We start from the raw sequence: 19,760 nt of genomic DNA, 5'->3' as shown, positions 1-19,760 counted from the left end.
AAAAAGAATGGCAAATATACGATTATGAATGTTCAGTCGTTTGTCAATCCACTGCTGGATCAAGCACCCCCCCCACCCCATGTTGTGGTGATAGTAGGCATTGTTTGACCATACTTCACCACAATGGTCGGTTGCAGATTGTCGAAGGACCGGCTCAGGTATCACTCGCCGGTGGTGATAACCAACGTGGCCCCGAATCACACTCGGTTCGCCATATTTATCGCACAGTGCGCTAACCGCCGCGCCACCGATCCTGCCTTCCGCCGTCTCCAAGAAAGCGTTATAGTACTCTGAAAACACACGGTGCACGAGAACAATTGTTGATAGCGGGAGCTGCAACGTGCAAATGTGTTTCGCACAGCAGCAGCATTTGCATTCAGACCAAAAACACATTTCCCAATTGAGCCTGCATTTCAGCACATTTCAATAGTGTGTGATCTGGCAGTAAAAAACGTGTTAATGTATTTCATTCAACAACCTGCTGCTGCCGCAGTAGCAGTGGCAGCAACACGCTGACCAAAAAAAAAACGCTTGTTTTGCCGTTCGGTCCGGCAGTCGGACAAATGTCCACACTGCGTTCTGGCAATTGTCCACGGCCGAACTCGTTAATTGCGTTTTCGATATGAAGGACTCGGCAACATAATGCCGCGAAATTCGATCGTCTCCACCGTCAGTGGCGGCCGATTTCCAGGAGGGCAACGGATTTCTCGATCGAGCCCCCCCCCCCCCCCACGAGTGGTGAGAGGCTCCAATCGGGGAGACCCGCCGTCAAGGCAAGCTGCTCGCTCGCACACAGAGCGGACGTGCGACCCACCTCCCCTTTGGCCCGTTGGCCGCCACAAACCGTTCGCCCACCGCGACACAAACACGGAGGAAGAGGGAAGGGGGTCCTCGTAATCTCACGCTCGCTTACCCTCCAGCCCGCCCCCTCCCCGGGAACCTTTAGTCCCACCACCTTCCGCGTCAGCCATCATCGTCATCATATTTATCAGCCATAATCTATCCACCGCTGAATAAACCATCACGCAAACTCCGGCCATCCTCGCAGCAGCAGCTGCTGCTGCTTTTGGCTGACCGTCGAACAAAGATGGTCGCTGCGTCGCGCGCTTTCAGATGCACTTCTGCAGCCGTCTGGAACGTTCCGATATGGGGAAGCGACTGGTGCTATGCACTCTTTAAATCTAGATTAAAAGCTCATTTATTCAGAACTGCGTTTAGATTGTTGTCTTTCCCTCGCACCTCCGATTAGCACGGTTGGCTACATCGTGCGGTGCGAAAGAAGTTCAACATCAGTTTAACACGTCGGCTTTTCGCGAACCAATATTATCCATAAGAGGGTTTTTTTTGGGTTAGATCGCGTAAATATAAATGTGCCGTTAACCCCCCCCCACCCACCCACCACCTGACACAACCTATTAGCAAGGTGAGTCACGAAGACAAAACATTCCAAAACGTTACTAGTTCAACACACCGGTGCGAAATGTCGTACTCGGATTGTAAATGTTGAAGGTCAACATACATACATACATACGTGAATGTGTGTGTTTGTCTGTGGCTCAGCGCAATTCCGAGCGTGCCACCTGCTCTCTCTGTAACTTCTTTGCGCAACACTTTTCCGCGTCGTTCCCATTCTCGTGGACAATGGGAACGACGCAGTGGGTAAACCGTTTCACAATCCAGCAACTGCTTGGGGGTGGGGGGGGTGGGTGGGGAACAGCGGGGGCTGTAGCACTGCACCGTCGTGTTCGAGCGATTGTGTGGATCGGCCAGAATCGAGGAGCTGCTGCAAAGGAAGCTGACGAAGAGACGGAAAAATAAACACCACGCGCTCGCAACGGAGCGCTGAAAACGGAGGCCGCCGCACAGGAGGGCAATCACGCCCGTGGTTCTCTCGGCACTTCGAAGGTTCGCTCGGACTCGGGCCACAAACGACGCGCCCATTCATTAATATCGGTCGTGATGCTTGTGTTCGTTATCATTACGATAGATGACGACGCAGGCACGGAAGTGGCGCGACGGGCGTGCGCTGGGGTGCGATGGGGTTGAACGTCATCCCGGCGGCCGCGAAAGACTCGCGAGCAATTGGCACATCTCACAAAAAGCGAATCGACGACAAATACTTTCGCGGAATCGCTGGGGTAGGGGCGGGGGTTTTCGTGGATCCTTCCCTCCATAATTCCACGCCGTTACTGCCTATAAACCGAGTTTACAAACAAAACGACAGCAAGAGCTTTGTAGCATTCGGCGAGCGAGTGATTGAAGCATCGAGCAAGTAACTGCACGAAAAAAAATGTACAAGGTCAGTCACCGGCGCACAGCAGGCATCGTACGTACGACAAATATTTCCCGAACTGTTTTCGGGTCGTTGTTGTTCGGCACAGCACACACGCGGGGCGAAACGTCGGACGTCGCGACGAACAACGCGCGGCGGCGGCGGCGGCACAACAGGACGCGCCGCACGCGGAGGCCCGCGGAGGCCCGCGGAGGCCCGCGGAGGCCCGCGGAGGCCCACTCAACAACCGAGTGGAGCGGCCCTTACCTCTGTCCTCACGCCGAGGCCGGGGTGGCCCTGCTCCATCGCGGAACGGCCCTGCAAGCGGACACGCGCACACGCGCACGCCGTCAGCGCCCGCCGCCAGTGACCAGCCGCGCCGCTCGGCTCGGGCCCGCGCGTCCTCGTTAGAAACCCGCGACGCCGGACCTCCTCCGAAAGCCCGGCCGGCAGACGCGCTCCGCTCGGCGCGCTCGAGTCCTCTCCGCGGTGTAATCGGACGGCGCGATCCCGCGTGGGGTTTTTTTGTTTGTCGTTTAACCCTTCGGGGGGGGGCGGGGGGGTGGAGAGGAGAGGACCGAGCGCACGCACACAGAGAGCGGGTCAAGGAGCGCCGCGCGGCGGTACCGGGAGGGGCTTTTGCGAATTCGCCCCCCCCCCCTACCCCCCGCCCGCCGCCTCTCGCGAGCCGTGGCCAAGCAATGTCGCACGGCTAAACTCGGAGACGCGCCAGCGGGGAGAATTCATCCGAAAAGAGTGTCGCGAATTACAGCGGCGGCGGCGCCAATTAGTGTCGGGACGAAACATTTCTGGGGGCGCTTTAATCAGGATTTGTCTGCTTTCCCTTTTATTACTTTCCCACGACGACTGAGGCTGCTCGGTTGACAGAGTTCAAGTCGTATATTGGCCACCTTTCTTGCCGTCTTCATTTTCCCCAGGGGACGGAGGAACTGCCCCCGAAAAAAAACGAAGAGAGGTTGAATTTTATTGGCGAGAGGGGAAAGTGCCGACCCCCTATGGCTGGGTGTAATTAGCTTTTGTTCCAAACAGGCTTGTCTCAGGGCCCAGGTGTTCGCAGAAGCATGAGATAAGGAGCGCTTCACAAATAGCAACGGAGGGGCCCACAGGATCAGCGGGCAAGGCATGTCCTGGAGAGAATGTATGCAGGCAAGATAATCAAGGCTGTCATGGATGGATTGTTGCATCATTGACACCGCGAGAGATACACGTAGGCTTTCGCGACCAATATTATTCATGATAAAGGTTTTTGGGTTAGATCGCGTTATTTATAAATGTGTCGTAACCCTCCACCACCCGACACGGCCAATCAGCAAAAAAAGTGTCACGTTGACAAAAGACAAAGAATTCAACACACCGGTGGGCTAAAGTAGTGAATTATTTGTCTTTTGTCAACGTGACACTGTTTTGCTGATTGGCCGTGTCGGGTGGTGGAGGGTTACGACACATTTATAAATAACGCGATCTAACCCAAAAACCTTCATTATGAACCGCGAGAGATGGCAATGGCTTGAGGAGGCCTTTGTCCATCAGTGGAGATACCATCAATGATGATGATGAACCCACGGAAATGGTTACAAAGGAGGGAACAAGCCACAGTGGGTGCCCAGAGTCCAGATGGCAGCGATGAAATCGGCTGTTGTGACAAGTAGTGTTAGCGAGCACCTATTAAGACCGTTTTGATGCATGGGAGGGTGTTGTTGACCAGCATCATGCACGGCAGTTTTTGTCTCACCTGTGCTGACGTTCACACACCGCACTAGGCACTCCTTTAAGATTGAGTTCATCTTGGGGAGGTCCGGTACAGATTCAGACACTACTTGCCAAGTATTCTTAGCTCTTTCGGTAAAGTCACGTTGAAGGAAAACAATAAAATAATAAAATATATATAAAACAATAAAAATTCTCACGACGTTTCGACCATAACACAAACGGTCGTCATCAGGTGTGAAAAAACCAACGGCAAGAAACATTTGAAAGAAGTGTCGGTTTGCATTAATTTATTTTTTCACACCTGATGACGACCGTTTGTGTTATGGTCGAAACGTCGTGATAATTTTTATTGTTTTATATATATTTTATTATTTTATTGTTTCCCTTCAACGTGACTTTACCGAAAGAGCTAAGAATATGAATTACTGCAGTCACGAAAGCTTTAAATCAAAAAATACTTGCCAAGTAATTTAGCTACGGCGTGGATTCAAACCCAGGTTGTACCGGGTTCATAGGGCATAGCGTGAACCACTGCACCACCACTCCCCGCAACACAACAACAGCCGCCATTCGCCACTAAGTGGCGGTGACATCACCACAGCAGCACTTATGCCTAGCCCGGTGCACTTTGAGGCCACGTGAAGTGTCGGAAGGCTTGCAGGCAGGAGGTCATGGGACCGAGACCCAGATGTTACGAGTTAACTACCTGAGATGACTGGCAGACACTTTCAAATACTACAGCATCAAGCACTTTAGCATGGCAAGACACAAAGTTTTTGTTTTACTGGGATAGCAGGGATTGACATAACTCTCACATACCAATTAGGCAGATCACAGACACATCCCATGGGCCAGTGAGTGGCTGAGGCACCAGGCTTCAAAGAGTGGGGGGCCCATCACATTCCTTTTCATTTTTTCTCCAAAAGTATTGCATTGTTAACGAAACGATTCAGTCACACAACGCAGCACAACACACACACATTACCGATTACAGTGCAATGAAAGCCTGTCTAAAACCGCGTGTTTCAATAAACTCTTTCAATAACTCTTCTTGGTTCTTTCGGTAAAGTCACGTAGAATAATAATAAAACATAATAAAATAAAATTCTCACGACGTTTCGGCCACAACACAAGCAGCCGTCCTCAGGTGAAGAAACAGAGCTGTCGGAAAGACAGCGCAGAACCAAGAAGATGAATCCCTGCAGTCACGAAAGCTTTAAATCGAAATTGTTTCAATAAACTCTACAACCCCTGGTGTCATCCTAAGCTCTGATTGCCCTGTAGGAGATGAAAATGAGGGTGGGGGGGGAGTGCAATCCAATCAGCACGGTTGGCTAAGTACGGTGAGAAAGAAGTTCAACATACGTACATATACATTGTACCAGGGCCCACGCCAACCATGTTACGCCACTGTGACTTATAGACCCGTGCCGTCCGCTTCGCAATGGATGTTAGAGACCCCGTGAGTAGGCCATTGCGTGCCCTACAATTTGAAAAATCGCTACCACAAATTATTCGACAGGGGGTAACACACAGCAGCAATCATCGCCACCCCAACTGCGACAGCTTTCCAGGACCCTCCCGAAGAAGAGACTCGGCGAGGCTTTCCTGGGTAAAATAAGTGAAGCGGTAATAAAATGAATAATGAAGTGGCTCGATCGAGTACCAGAGTGTGACAGGCTGAAATCGAGGCGATGTCTTTTGGTGACGGCACCGAAAATCAAACGCTTCGTCCCACAAAAGCCACCCAAATCCCACGATGGCCGCACGTACACACATTGCTGCCCCGTCACGTGAAAGCCCACTAAATAGTGTCTACGGCGAACGTACGCGCCAGCTAAGCCCATGGGGGATTACGGGGGAGGGGGATTAAGTACCAGCGTCCGGGATTTATTTGTATTTATTTTGTGCAATATTATACGCGGCGGCACGGCGCGCACGATAGGGCCTGGCATCAGAACGACCCGATCAAGCCCCATGGCATTTCAAAGCTTAACTGAGCTATGAACTATTTTTTTATTTTATTTTAACCAGGTAAGGACCTAGAGCCCAAATCAACAAATTCGCAAGTACATACAAATACACAGTGGTGGGGAGTGCGGTGGGGGCTCTAACGGACTAATGTATGAGGCGTGTGCACACAATTGGGAGGTTGCTCCTACTCTGCTCCTGCATTACCGAAGCCCTCCATCTGTGTAGACTCAGACTCAACACCATACAGTATATCCTTCTGTTGTGCCTTTGACTGGCTCTCCCTCGCTCCCTGTGAAACGTTCTTCGAGCAGAGTGTCAGCTTCACCCCCTCTCTGCCATATACTCCCCTTCGCAGTCACATTTGTGTCCAATCGCGTGTGGCGGGGTACGCTGTTGGCAACGTCTCATCGGCGTGGAAGAGTAAACCAAATACGCTCGAGGGGTTTCCTCTCGTGGAGGCTGTTCCGGCAGACGACGTGGCGTGAGCGAGCGAGCGAGCAGGCGACGACTCGGGAGGGTTGCGCCGTGACATTTTTTTAAAAAAAAATTTGGACCGCATTGGAGTCGGCCGAGCCAGCGGCTGCGTTGTAAAGGCGATCTCTGGCGCGCGCGACGCGTTCGCTCACAGCCGGCCGCGTGTGTAGGGGCAGGAGGGGGCGGGCGGTTTGGACGCATTGGAATAATATGTACAGCTTGCATGAGGTGTACCGTGCAACGGGCGTCGATACGCATTGCAATTTTCGCTGCCTTGCACGGCTGGAGGGTCCGCACGACAGCAAGGGTGGCAAGATAAGTGCGCGGTGAAGAAGCCGTCACGTGACCCTCGGGCCCCGTGATGGGGGGACGGGTCATGTGTCGCGTCGCTTTAACCACCGTGCGATTCACAGCAGATATTTTTTGGGGTCGGGGCACGTAAATTATCTGAGCCAAATTTATGACCCGGCAACGTCAAAAATGCGAAAACAGAACCGGCAACAATTTGTACGTATGTATGTTGAACTTTTTTTGCACCTTACGTAGCCAACCGTGCTAATCAGAGGTGCGAGGGAAAGACAACAAACTTAACACAAAAAGGCAGTTCTAAAGAAATGAGCTTTCAATCTAGATGATGTAAAAGTGCGCAGCTCCAGTGGCTTCCTAAGGAAGAGCGTTCCAGACGGCCGCAGAAGCGCATCTGAAAGCGCGCGATGCGGCGACCGCCTTTGTTCATTAGCCAAAAGCCGCTGCTGCTGTGAGGATGACTGGAGTTCGCGTGATGTTTTATGCTCCTTGATGATATCAGTAAGGTATTCTGGTTAATTTGTGGCAAGCACTGTGTGTGAAATGAATGCGACCTTATAATGTATTCGTTCAGCAACCAGAATCCAATGGAGCTCGAAGAGCACTGTACGGACATGGTCAGATTTTGCAGTGCGCGTCACCACACGTGCCAAAGAGTTTAGTACATGCTGCAGCCTGGTAAAAAAAAAAAAATTGCCAGACGTCCCGTAGAGTAGTGAGTTGCTATAATCAAACCTTGTCGATACTATACTACGTGACACCGTGTTTGGTATGCTACAATGCCACCGTGTTGGCTAATTGACATGCGAGTTACACTTCCCCATGGGCGGTTGCCGGAGGATCCGTGCGGTGAAGAATATTCGGGCTTTTCCTGCTGCCGGGGCTAGCAGTCCACTTCCCAGCTGCTCGCACTGGCATCCTGTGCCGATGAATAGTTTCGCCGATATATGCCTTTCTTTTTTTTTAAGCGCCACTTTTGCAAACGCATTCCGGTGGCGCTATCGGGGCATCGCGTCAAGAGCCGAAGTTGTCCACCGGGGAACTCACGCAGAGCAGCGCAGATCAGTGCCCAGTGTGTTTTAGAGAATGCCCCCGCGGAAGGTGATACCGCCGAAGCACTTCGGAGCTCACTTTTAATTGACCGCTTTTATCCAAAATCATCGGTGCTCCAGAGCTGTTCATTACACGCCGGTCAAAGCAACATTCAAAGCTAGAAGGATATTTTATTGTTGTTGTTGCCCAATTGAGTCAAAATGTGTATTTTATGCAAAGTGTTTCGTTGTTCATAATCTTCGCTCTTTCGGTAAAGTCACGTTGAAGGGAAACAATAAAATAATAAAATATATATAAAACAATAAAAATTCTCACGACGTTTCGTGAGAATGATGACGACCGTTTGTGTTATGGTCGAAACGTCGTGAGAATATTTATTGTTTTATATATATTTTATTATTTTATTGTTTCCCTTCAACGTGACTTTATCCAAAAGAGCTAAGAATATGAATTACTGCAGTCACGAAAGCTTTAAATCAAAAATTTGTTTCGTTGTTGTTTTGTGCAGTTATTGGTGACCAGGATGAAGACCATCAACACCACTTCCTACGAGTGCTAATTTAAATAACAGGTGTCAGAAACACAATATTCGATCCCCGGATCTTAGCTGTACCAGCTTAGTGTTATTGCATAGCAATTGCTATTCAAATCAGTCAATTCGCTAATAATGTATATGCTCCAAAATCAAACAACCCGGCCTGGCATCATTATCATATGGGTGGTGATGGACACATTCAAACCCACGCAGCTCCTGCAAGGGTACCGGGTACTTATTATATTTGGCCGGAAATAATCAGCTTAAAATAACTAAAATTAAGGACCGACAATGTTTCCTCGATGTTCCATTTGCACAACATCAGGAGGTGGTGTGTTGTGCGTAGACATCGGGGACCGAACTGACAGCAGTCATTGGGATGTGAAGTCCACAGCGTTTGCCGTCACGTTCACAGGGGGAGCAGTACATCTATAATTGTTTTCATTATCATGATCCACGGTAAACCCACTGCTGGATTAAGGCCTTCCGCAAGACGCCACCAGCTATCACGATCCTGCGGCATGGCAGTCCACCCAGGACCTGCACACGAGGAGGCGATCTCATCGCTCCCCTCCGTGAGCATCCTCTCGGACGCGTTCCATCCCTTGGCTGCCGCTCCATCGCCAATCTCGACCATCAGGCCGTCGTCCCTTCCGGCGACGTGTCCCGTCCAAGGCCACTTAAACGTTCTAAATATAATTTGGATGATGTCATTAACCTGGGTGTGTTTTCCTCAATCCACGCATTCCTCTCTCTCTCTCTCACTCACGCTATATCTTCCCTCTCAGTGTAGAAATCCGAGTGTGCACGTGAGAAGGGCGCATTTCCCGGCTTTACGCGGTTTCCAAGATGGGCCGATAGCAGACGCCGCTGGATTCGGTGGGAGCCTTATCGGCCCGCGCGCAGCGGTGGGAGGACTTAACCGGCAGGCGAAACATTGGCAAACGTCGCTCGGCCGCTAATCGCACGTGCCACGCGGCGCGAAGCTCCGACTCGTGGGCAACGAGCATCGGCACGCCGCCACACGATTCGCGAGGTGCAGCCAGGCCTGACGGACCGCTCAGTTTAGCACGTGGCAGGCTTTCGCGACCAGCGTCGTCCACAATTCACGTTTTTTTTTTTTTTAAGGTCGAGATCGCGTAACACAGGTTGGATCGTGTAAATATCAATGTGTCGTTAAACCCGCCACCACCCGACACAGCCAATTAGTAAGGTTTGTCACGTAAACAGAACGTTCGTTTTTAGTGCAGCACACCGGTGTGTTGGAGAGTCAAGCCAAGCTTGTGACAGTGGGGCGGTCATGCGGCCCAGCGGTAGCGCGTTCGCAGCTTGTTGTTGAATGTTGAATCTGGCAGGCCGCCATGGATAATGCTACTCTCTATTAACCGTAAAAAAAGATATATGCGCCGTCTGCTTTCGTCGACATGACAGGTTACCTGACGCAATTCGAGAACGGGGGGGGGGGGGGCATGGTGTGTGCCAACATCGCGGTCCAGATACGCCAAAAGCGGAAAGAATACCCGCAACTTACTCAGTCAGGAAACACACGGCAGCAACATCACTGCCTGCAGTGAGACTCCCGCAGAGGCTGTGGCTGTGCAGATCGCGGCGGCGTTCCTGCGCAATCATCTCTTTGTGCAATCAGAACGGCGCACATTCCAACGCGCTTTATTTTTTAAGCAGCTGCACGGGTAAAATCTAATTCATTTTTCTGGAAATTCTATACTTATTTATATATTTTAAACCTACCTTTGGTGCTCACGTACATTTCGCTACCTTTCAAAATATTCCTTTAAATCCTGCGTCTGTGCTGTGAAGAGTGCACCGACGAACTACTTTTTGGAGGGCGACATTGGCAAATAAAAACTAAAGCATCACGCGAACTCCGGTCATCCTCGCAGCGGTTTTTGGCTCGCAAATTGAACAAAGACGGTCACTGCATTTCGCACTTTTAGATGCGCTTTTGTGGCCATCTGGAACGCTCTTCCTTCCAATATTAGGAAGCCACTGGAGCTATGCACTTTCAAAATCTAGATTGAAAACTAATTTCTTTCAAACTGCTTTTAGTGTTTGGTTTGTCGTCCTTCCCCGTCATCTCCGATCGCAGTTGGCTACGTGCGATGCGAAATAAATTCAACAAGACATACGTACAGAAGCTTGGAGAGGAAGGCAAGTCACGTAAACTGCAATTCCCCGAGTTCAGCTCTCGCGCGATGAAGAAAGCGCTCGGCGCTTCAAGCTCACTCTAAACGACTGCGCCACCACGGTTCGCGCAAAAGCATCTGATCCTTTCTCTTTTAAACCGCAAAGCAACGAATAACAACACAAGCAGGTGACAACGACCTTTCCAAGTTGCCAGGCGGCGCCTGAAACGACGGTCGTGCGTGCAGGCAGGAGCTGTCGAACGCAGCGCACACGAAAGATCTGACAGCACGAATACCGCACGCAGCCACGGCCACTGCCACTGCCAGCCACCGAGCGTGGGGACCGCACCACGGAGGGGCCCTCTACTTCCTCTACTTCCTCTACCTCCCCAAGCGAGCGAGCGAGCGTCAAGTGGGCGCCAGTTCCCGCTCACTCACAAGTTGCTTTTAAAAAATGAGAATCTTACGATCGCCGCAAACGGTGAAATAAACCCCCATCCAAGGAGTTGTTATCTGCTACTTCGAGCAACATGAGCAGTGTCGTCGTCGTCGTCGTCATCATCGTCCACGGTCGATCCACTGCTGGATGAAGGGCTCCCCCACAGTCTGCTGCCGTAACTCGTGCTTTTGTGATGCAGACATCAATCGCCCTCCTGCGCACGCGAGGCCGATGCCATTGCGCTGGGGGAACGATGCTGGGAAATCCTCGCGATGATTTGTTGAGACGTCGGTCCGCGGAAGACTTTATATAACTGCATCGTTACGTTGTCACGCACGCACGTACACTCCAACGCACGTCCGTGTGTGCGCACACACGTACACAGGTCACAGACACGATGCTCAATATATTATGATCATTATCCATGGTCAATCCACTCCTGAATGAAATCCTCCCCAAGCTACTGCCAGCCTCTCGTGATCCCGGGATGTAAATAATGTACGCATGCACTGTATGTTGAACTTTTTTCGCACCGTGCGTAGCCAACTGTACTTATCGGAGGTGCGGGGCAAGTACAAAAAAACAAAATCGCTCAAATGTTTTCTAAAGAAATTAGTTTTCAATCGAGATGATTTAAAAAGTCCATAGCTCCAGTGGCTCCCTAATATCGGAAGAGCGTTCCAGACGGCCGCAGAAGGGCACCCGAAAGCGCCGTGCAATGCAGTGACCGTCTTTGTTCAATGGCGAGGATGGTTTGTGCTACTTGACGAGACCAGCGAGGTCTCGTGGATCATTTGTGGCAGTACACGAGCCGACATCGTCGATCCCCGGTACGTTCGGTTCCTTGGCCGCCATTCCATCGTTGTTCTTGACCGTTGGTCATCGTCATCTTCTAGCCTGTGACTTGTTTCGACGACCAGTTTGATGGCAGTGATAACCACGGCAGTGTGTCCACCCCCGCCCCACCGTGATATCCACGCAAACACTGCCTCGCACACGTCACTGCAGAAATAGAGGAGATTCACAAATCGTCAAATTCAAAATAACCGCGGTGACGAAAGCCGCAGGCGAATGTCAACGCTTGAAGAGGAGCTGTACGAGATGTGCTGTTTGGGGGTGGATCGTTGTTCTTGTCACCAGGGTCCCCTCGCGTCTAATTGTGCAACGGACCCACGGCTTTTATCAGTGGTCAACGCCGACCTGGCACAGTTCTGAAAAGAGCCGAAACGTTTTGTAAACACGAGCACTGCCTCGCCGTTAAAAACAAAGAAACACCCAGCGTTGTGAGTAAACCGACTGCCGAGGCGAATCGTGCAAATTATTTTGGTGCCGCTGCTGCATTGGCTGCGGTGCTGCACGAGCACAAACGACAACAATAACAAATTACTCGACACCTCCTGTCAACAACACTGTGGCCTTTAGAGCCATGGCCCTTCATTCATAGCACTTGAATCGCACGCGTGTGTCGTCAAAGGAGGTCCACGCATCGAGCTGCCCCCCTCCACCCCACTTCGGAAAGCGAGTGGGCTTGTTGGGGGGGGACGAGACGCCGTCGCTCGATGAGGGACGACGCTCGACGGTCGAGGCCCAACTTTGGTGGCGGCCGAAAGGAAGAGGGAGAGCGACACGCACCCAGCGGGTACGTCCCGCCGCAGGAGACGGAGCGATTCCTGCAGCTCGCGCGCAGCAGCTCGACGGATCGATCGTTGCGTCGCGAGACCGTGAGCTACGGCGGCTTTCGTCAGGCGGTCAATGGGCTGTGGCCGATGACGATTGCCGTAAAGCAGCAGGCGTAATACTTAACCCATTACGAAGAGAACAAATGTGTTTACAGAGGCGCCATTTTTGAGTTGCCTTCATTACAGCAGCCGCGTACATGCATTGACCAGAGGGCAGCCTCATAGATTGGTGAGCCAGTGCAGGTTTACGTGAGTGTGCTGTGGCTCGGATGCCACGGGACTACGATGTTAACTGCCTCGCCTGGTATACAGGAGGTCGTAGGTTAGACCCTGACCTTGATGCCTATATATTTGGAGCTTGCATGTTCTCCTCGTAGTCGCATGGATTTTCCTCCGGGTCCTCCGGTTTTTCCCTCCACATTTAGAAACGCGCCATACATTTCCACACGATGAGCCACTTCGCTGAGCTATCATTTGCGGCCAGGTCGCTTCTAAAACAGAGCTATGTAGCTCAGTTGGCCTTACCTGGTGAAAGATATAAAAATGCATTAGTTATTACCCTGAATACCCATTCCAGTGCGCCCGCGGTGGTTCTCCCTGGCTGCGAGGCTGCGAGGCTACTCCCGTCGCGAGTAGCGGGGGTGGGGGGGCTTGGCTGATGGTCGCTTTCCAATGTCACCTCGAGAGACTCGGGGGCACGATGCCCAGTCCAGGTGGTCTGGTTTCCCCCGTAGACTTTTAAAGGAGTGCAAAGCGAAACGCAAGCGGTGTGCGCGTGTGCTTTCATACGAAACGGCCAAGAAAATGTTATCCCCCAATGGCGCTACGGGCATCGTGAGACTAAGCCTCGCCTCCGTTCCGAAGCCTAATGGAGCAATGTCACCGTTCTCGCGTCAGGGCATGGCCCACAGAAGCGGATACAGCAGGGCTACCTCTGAGATTCGTTCAAGTGACCTTCGGTCCGCACAGTAAAGAGGGCAGCACTCTCATGCTCGTGCCGCCGTACGGGAGCAATGTTCGCCGCGTGACGATGCAACCAATATTTTACATTTTAAGTTCTGGAATTCGGATAATGTATACGCAAAAGCAGTTCGAATGTGTTGGGTTTCTTCGCACAGTCATTGGCTAACCGGCCTGGGACTATGAACACACGACAGTTGAGAGCACTGTTTAATCACGGGTATGTATGTACGTTGAACTTCTTTCGCATCGTAGGTAGCCAATTGTGCGAATTGGAGATGCGGGGGGAAGGACAATAAGCTAAACACAAAAAGCAGTTCTAAAGAAATTAGTTTTCAATCGAGTTATAAAAGCTCCAGTGGCTTCCAAATATCGTAAGGAAGAGCATTCCAGCCTGACACTTGAAACGTTAATGGTTATCTGTTATTGAACGTATTGACCTCAGTCTAAAAGTGGACGATTCGTAAGCACAGACACACGCCCTGCTACGCCATCGTCCGCGCAGCTCCACCACAAGGTGGACCGTGACGATCAGAGGCTGGGAGACGGGGAGTGGCATCCCTAGGAGCGAACGAGCACGAGGGGCCTCGGCCAACGAGGAGACGGAGCAACGAGATGGAGCTCTCATGTGCAAACGCGACGCTGCAGTCGCTGCGTGCAGAGACTGTCTTCGTGCAGCGGCGGCGGGTGAAGCATGACAGTCGACGATGAGGTAGTCGGGCAGAAAAATAAACAGCAAAGCTATAAAGTGCAAAGGAATAGCGTAAGATAATATTGGCTGAATAGATTAACATACGGATACAACTACAGCTGAATGCTTCTGTAAATACACTAATAATAAAATAATGTACACGCCCTCTTTAAATCCACTGCTGCATGAACGCCTCCCCCGTTGCGTGCCTCTCATGTAGGTTGTGTGACCATACTTCGCCACGCTGGTCACTGCGAGCCGGCCAAGAGGAGGACCATGTATCTATCACTCGCCGATGATGTTGGCAGTGGCGAGGAATCGAATCGAGGTCGCTGTGCTCGTAACACCCTTGTAAGTGCCGTGTCATTTGTTTAAATGAGCGCTTAAGTGGACGGGCACGCTGCTGTTACGTGCTGTACATTGCAGACTTTGATAATAAAACAGCACGGAATAAGGTGGTTCTATTACAAAATCTAATTTCAAATTACTAAGCTCGATGTTGCAGCCACTTTTACAATTACGGAAATAAACTTGTTTAGTGAAATCGATATAACTGAATTATCCATGTAATACCGGGTTCAAATGATTTATTTCGAAGCACGTTACATGACGTAACGCGGTGGCGAGATGTTAACCGCCTCGCCTGGTATGCAGGAGGTCGTGGGTTCGATCCCAACCCTGACTCCTGCTGCTGTATATTTCGAGTTGGCGTGTCTCTCTCGCTCTCCGCCCCGTGGTCGCGCTAATTTTTCTCCGGATCCTCCGGTGTTTCCTTCGACATTAAGAATCAACATCACGCGTTTAGAGTATTTGGCTGCTGTAAATTTCCACACGTGATAAGTGACTTCGTTGAGCTTTCATTTGTGGCTAGGTCGCTTCTCAAAATGAGCTACATAGCTCAATGGGCTTTAACTGGTAAAATAAATAGTTCTGCAAAAAAAATGTTACGCACCTGAAGGGGATTGAGGATTTCTTTTTATCATACATTTTCCGGTCAAATCACTGGCACGGTAACAATTCATAATATCCCACCCAAAAGGGACTTTTATAATAATTTCAACTTGTAACGCGCGGCACAGTATACACTCAGTGGAGTGAGGAACCACAGACGAGCGGGAAGGCAGCGCAGCCACGCAATGCGCTGGTGCCAAATGTTGCCCAAGCTCTGTGGCGCTCTATATATTAAGGTGTTATCGGCCAATTTATGAGTGTTTACATGGTCAGGAAAAGCAGTGGGGGGGGAGGGGGGGGCAAGCAGTGGGGAAAACTCGGCGGACCCCAGTTTGATTTTCGGCCACGGCTAACACCAGTGGCGAGTTACATCTGACACTTGGGCCACCCCTAAACCAACACGCAATGGACCAGCTTCAAGAAGTTCGTTCAAACGACCCTCATGACTAACGCGACGTGCGGAGGCCTTCGTACAGCAGCACACCGACACAAAGTGCTGAAAAAGACACTCATTCATCAATTTACTGCCTGTTCATAGGGCACCACAGGCACAACCCTGCGGCAGCGGCAGCATCACTTAGCGGGAGAGACCAGCACCAGAGCAGCGGGATCAAATTGCTTTACGTTGAAACACTGCACAGACACCCCAGGGCTTATCAGAGCACAGGCACGACTCGGGGCATTACGCGCCAATCTGCCAGCGGGGCCGCCACACATTAGTGCTACCGCTTCTTCTGGCCGACCCTACTTAGTATCTCAGCTCAGAGCAAGTCGCCCGCCCGCGTTCTACCACAGCTGCAACCGCACACCTCGGGGGAGGCGGGCGGGGGTGGTTGGCCAGGGGATGACGAGCGACCGTTCGACGTCTACCGCTTTGGAGATGACACTCCTCGGCACTCCCCGCTCACCTGCACGGTCGCTTCCGCAGCTGCGACGTCGCTCTGCGAGGCGACCGGGAGCGACTGGAACAAGTTCCACGTGCGAGCGTCAACCCAATCCGTCGGCACGGAAATAAAAGCGGACGTTATCTTTAATCCGCTCCGGGCGAAGCGGACGGCCGCCCTCCCACAGGCAGCGGCCGCCTCCGGCAACAGCGGGAGCCCGAAGTGCAAACACGCCGTCACCTCGCCCGCCACATCATCAGCGGTCGCCAGCGCCGGTGCACGCCCACGCTGGGGTCAGCAAGCCACGAAAGCCAAAGTAACTTTACCAAGCGGTATACGCAGTGAAGGAAAAAAAGTATTTGATCCCCTGCTGACTTTGTACGTATTGCCCGCTGACAAAGAAATGATCAGTCTGTAATTTTAATGGTAGGTTTATTTGAACAGTGAGAGACAGAATAACAACAACAAAATATCCAGAAAAACGCATGTCAAAAATGTTATACATTGATTTGCATTTTAATGAGGGAAATAAGTATTTGACCCCCTCTCAATCAGAAAGATTTCTGGCTCACAGGTGTCTTTTATACAGGTAACGAGCTGAGATTAGGAGCACACTCTTAAACGGCGTGATCCTAATCTGAGCTTGTTACCTGTATAAAAGACACCTGTCCACAGAAGCAATCAATCAAATTCCAAACTCTCCACCATGGCCAAGACCAAAGAGCTCTCCAAGGATGTCAGGGACAAGATTGTAGACCTACACAAGGCTGGAATGGGCTACAAGACCATTGCCCAGCAGCTTGGTGAGAAGGTGACAACAGTTTGAGCGATTATTCGCAAATGGAAGAAACACAAAAGAACTGTCAATCTCCCTCGGCCTGGGGCTCCATGCAAGATCTCACCTCGTGGAGTTGCAATAATCATGATAACGGTGAGGAATCAGCCCAGAACTACACGGGAGGATCTTGTCAATGATCTCAAGGCAGCTGGGACCATAGTCACCAAGAAAACAATTGGTAACACACTACGCCGTGAAGGACTGAAATCCTGCAGCGCCCGCAAGGTCCCCCTGCTCAAGAAAGCACATATACATGCCCGTCTGAAGTTTGCCAATGAACATCTGAATGATTCAGAGGACAACTGGGTGAAAGTGTTGTGGTCAGATGAGACCAAAATGGAGCTCTTTGGCATCAACTCAACTCGCCGTGTTTGGAGGAGGAGGAATGCTGCCTATGACCCCAAGAACACCATCCCCACCGTCAAACATGGAGGTGGAAACATTATGCTTTGGGGGTGTTTTTCTGCCAAGGGGACAGGACAACTTCACCGCATCAAAGGGATGATGGACGGGGCCATGTACCGTCAAATCTTGGGTGAGAACCTACTTCCCTCAGCCAGGGCATTGAAAATGGGTCGTGGATGGGTATTCCAGCATGACAATGACCCAAAACACACGGCCAAGGCAACAAAGGAGTGGCTCAAGAAGAAGCACATTAAGGTCCTGGAGTGGCCTAGCCAGTCTCCAGACCTTAATCCCATAGAAAATATGTGGAGGGAGCTGAAGGTTCGAGTTGCCAAACGTCAGCCTCGAAACCTTAATGACTTGGAGAAGATCTGCAAAGAGGAGTGGGACAAAATCCCTCCTGAGATGTGTGCAAACTTGGTGGCCAACTACAAGAAACGTCTGACCTCTGTCATTGCCAACAAGGATTTTGCCACCAAGTACTAAGTCATGCTTTGCAGAGGGGTCAAATACTTATTTCCCTCATTAAAATGCAAATCAATTCATAACATTTTTGACATGCGTTTTTCTGGATTTTGTTGTTGTTATTCTGTCTCTCACTGTTCAAATAAACCTACCATTAAAATTATAGACTGATCATTTCTTCGTCAGCGGTCAAACGTACAAAATCAGCAGGGGATCAAATACTTTTTTTCCCTCACTGTATTACGATATAGTTTTCTTCGTCCTTTTTCAGGTGACATTTTAAAATGGAAATAAGATTGTCTGCATTGAGACAAAAACATAAGTTGTACGTATGCGTGCTGACCTTCCTTTGCACCGTACATAGCCAACCGTGCTCATCAGAGGTGCTGAATAATTTATGAATATTGAAAGATGACACCTGTAATCGTTCAAAACAAACGTTCTGAATTTATTGAAAAATATAATCAATGCGTGCATCAATGTTAATGGAAGTCAGTTTCAACATTTGCTAAATTATATGAAATAACCGTCTGTCATTTGTTAAAATAAATATCACCGTATGTTGTCCTGACATGTGGACCACCCTGTATACATTTACAGTGGAGATATTTACGTCTGGCCGGTTGCTGGAGTGGCATTCGTGGCTCGCGATCGGACGTTTGCGGTTTCAAAATCCTAGCCAGGGGTCAAGACCCAGCTTCTCATCCCTCTGGAGTTGATCAAATGAGTACCACTTTGCATAGATATTCAACAGTGGGGGTCGGGGGGGGGTGTGAGGGGGGGGGGGCGGGGGCAGTTTGATAAGTCACAATTTCAAAATCGTCCTGTAAATACACATGGCAGTAACATCGGATATTGGGTGTGCAGACGGTGCAACTGCACCGAGCCCACAGGCCAGATGGACACAGGCACTATGGGCTATGACGAGAAGGGGAGACAGACAGGGGGCTCTGTTTCACTCCTTGCACCAGGGCCCACGGCAACCACGCTAAGCCACCGAGTGTCATTTTGAAAGCTATTATCCCACAGTCTGGGAAAATATTGCCTATTTATGGACTAAGTCGACGCTCTGACACATGCAGGAAACTGAATGTGCCATCACCGTCCCAGCGTGGATGAAAAATTCAGTAGCTCCGAATACGTCCGACACCACCACCACCACCATGGTCTTTTATCAGCAAAATCTCCCTTATCAAGAAATGAGGGCAACTCATTTCCGTCTGAAGTACAGTCCTGATGGGCTGGAATACTATGCCCAAGTAAAAAAGCCACTTCTTGATTATCTTAAGTGATTACTGATATTTATAAAGTGTCTTAAATCGTGGAACTTACCAGTGGCTGTCCTATCGGAATATGTTGTCCCTGCAAATAGGAAATGTTGCATTACCACCACCGGAAATGCATTGGTAGGCAAATGCCTCCCTACAAACAATTTCTTGGGAAATCCCATTCTTTAACTCATGTTTGTTCAAGCTAATAGCATTACATGAGTAAAGGGGTCTTCATAATGAAGGCAAACAGCTACGACTGTTCGTCAAATAAAACATATATAAGCATTAAACTGTCATCATTAGACTTCCTTTGCCAGTACCAAAATGTAATAATAGGGGTTTTTCCCCTTTTTTCTGGCAACAAAACTGAAACCTTTTTACGAGGATTCATGTCTGCATTAACCACAATACCTGCAGTTAAAATGCAAACAAAAAACATACAATGATAATATATGTATTGTCCTTGAACTGATTGGTCTACACCAAGGGACGGCTTTCTTTTGAGCCTCGACCCAATTGGTGCTCGACCAGATGACGCCAAAAGGCTCAAAAGAAAGCCGTCCCTTGGTGTGGACCAATCAGTTTCAAGGACAATGCATATATTATCATAGTATGTTTTTTGTTTGCATTTTGACCGCAGGTATTGTGGTTAATGCAGACATGAATCCTCGTAAAAAGGTTTCAGTTT

General features: G+C 50.2%; 1 protein-coding gene across 5 annotated transcripts in view; it reads right to left on the bottom strand.

The window, feature by feature from the left end:
• The window catches only part of MCTP1 (multiple C2 and transmembrane domain containing 1), a 163,218-nt gene that overhangs the window by 121,616 nt on the left and 21,842 nt on the right, over positions 1-19,760 (bottom strand). For 3 of the 5 annotated variants that reach the window (XR_012946475.1, XM_032968646.2, XM_076073113.1), the window contains exon 3: positions 2,540-2,590. The exons of 1 other annotated variant lie outside the window; for it this stretch is intronic. Coding sequence is in view for 3 of the 4 variants with exons in the window: in XM_032968646.2 (XP_032824537.2) it covers positions 2,540-2,590 (51 nt within the window). In the remaining variant the exon portion in view is untranslated. Of the gene's footprint in view, positions 1-2,539; positions 2,591-16,117; positions 16,380-19,760 lie in introns of those variants that run through there. One more of the 5 variants, XM_076073116.1, reaches the window with a different exon arrangement.

This window comes from Petromyzon marinus, chromosome 40, assembly GCF_048934315.1.
Source record: "Petromyzon marinus isolate PM22_M1 ecotype Great Lakes invasive population chromosome 40, UKy_Petmar_22M1.pri1.0, whole genome shotgun sequence".
NCBI lineage: Eukaryota > Metazoa > Chordata > Hyperoartia > Petromyzontiformes > Petromyzontidae > Petromyzon > Petromyzon marinus.
Note: the sequence above shows the minus strand (reverse complement) of the source record. Positions and strands in the feature narration are given on the sequence as shown.